Here is a 1,124-nt window from a genome sequence, read left to right as displayed (position 1 = left end):
CAGGCATGAGCCTTCCTGCCTCCTGAGGGTCAAGGATGCCTCCAGAAATGGCTGACGTCCCTTGGGTTCCCTGCGATGCCGAGCGTGTTGGTTTTCATTTTAAGCATCTGTCAGATTCCCTGATTCTGGAGAGGGGGTGCTTATCGGTGGTGGTGTGAAATGCCCTCTGAGGACAGTTGGGCACGTCTCAGTCAAAATGCAATATTTAACACGTGGGCGTCTGACATGCTACCCTGACGACTGCGGGTGTCACGTGGGAGGGTGAGGGGCGGTGGGGGGATACACACATCCGTTGCTCCCACGGGAGGGCGGTTCACATGACCACGCACTTGCCCTTGAGCTTCTCTTTCCTTTTCTGCTGCTTGCTCTTTTTCCCGTCGATCTGGAGGCTCACGGTCCTGCGCTTCTCCAGGTTGAGCAGCTCCTGGAAGAGCTCCTTCACGTTGAGGTTGAGCTTGGCCGAGGTCTCCATGAAGGCGCACTTCCACTTGCGGGCCAGCACCTCAGCCTCACTGCTCTCCACTTCGCGGTTCGGGCTCTCGTCACACTTGTTCCCCACCAGCATGATGGGGATGCTCTCCACGTCCCCTTTGATCTCGCAGATTTGCTCATAGATGGGCTTGAGCTCCTCCAGAGACTGCCGGCTGGTGATGGAGTAGACCAGGATGAAAGCGTGCCCTTTGGAGATGGATAGCCGCTGCATGGCCGGGAACTGGTGACTGCCCGTGGTGTCCGTGATCTGCAGGGTGCAGATGCTCTTGTCACAGCTGATGACCTGCCGGTACGTGTCTTCCACAGTGGGGATGTAGCTCTCCCGAAACGTGCCTTTCACAAACCGCAAGACGAGAGAGCTCTTGCCAACACCACCTGCACCGAATACAGCCACCCGGTAATCATTGCTTTGCTCCGGCATGTTGCTTGCGGGCTCCAACGATTAACTAGGAAGCACCTACCAAAGGAAGCAGATGTTTGAGAGAATTAGTGAAAGAAATCCTAGGAAAAGACTGCTTTACCCTCTCTTGATAGCTTAAAGAAAAAAGAAAATTAAGTGGTATTATTTGCTTTCACTTTTCCTCCATAACAATTCAAATTTCATTTAAAAATTCTCTAATTCTAAATCCAAT

General features: G+C 52.8%; 1 protein-coding gene across 1 annotated transcript; it reads right to left on the bottom strand.

Annotated features, from left to right (window-relative positions):
* Positions 1-313: 313 nt before the first annotated feature.
* DIRAS2 (DIRAS family GTPase 2) lies at positions 314-913 on the bottom strand. Its single transcript, XM_068974668.1, has one exon. It carries the CDS (start codon positions 911-913, stop codon positions 314-316), a length of 600 nt encoding a protein of 199 aa, XP_068830769.1.
* Between the last annotated feature and the right edge of the window lie 211 nt (positions 914-1,124).

The sequence above is a fragment of the Capricornis sumatraensis genome, chromosome 6 (assembly GCF_032405125.1).
Source record: "Capricornis sumatraensis isolate serow.1 chromosome 6, serow.2, whole genome shotgun sequence".
NCBI classification, from domain to species: Eukaryota; Metazoa; Chordata; class Mammalia; order Artiodactyla; family Bovidae; genus Capricornis; species Capricornis sumatraensis.
Note: the sequence above shows the minus strand (reverse complement) of the source record. Positions and strands in the feature narration are given on the sequence as shown.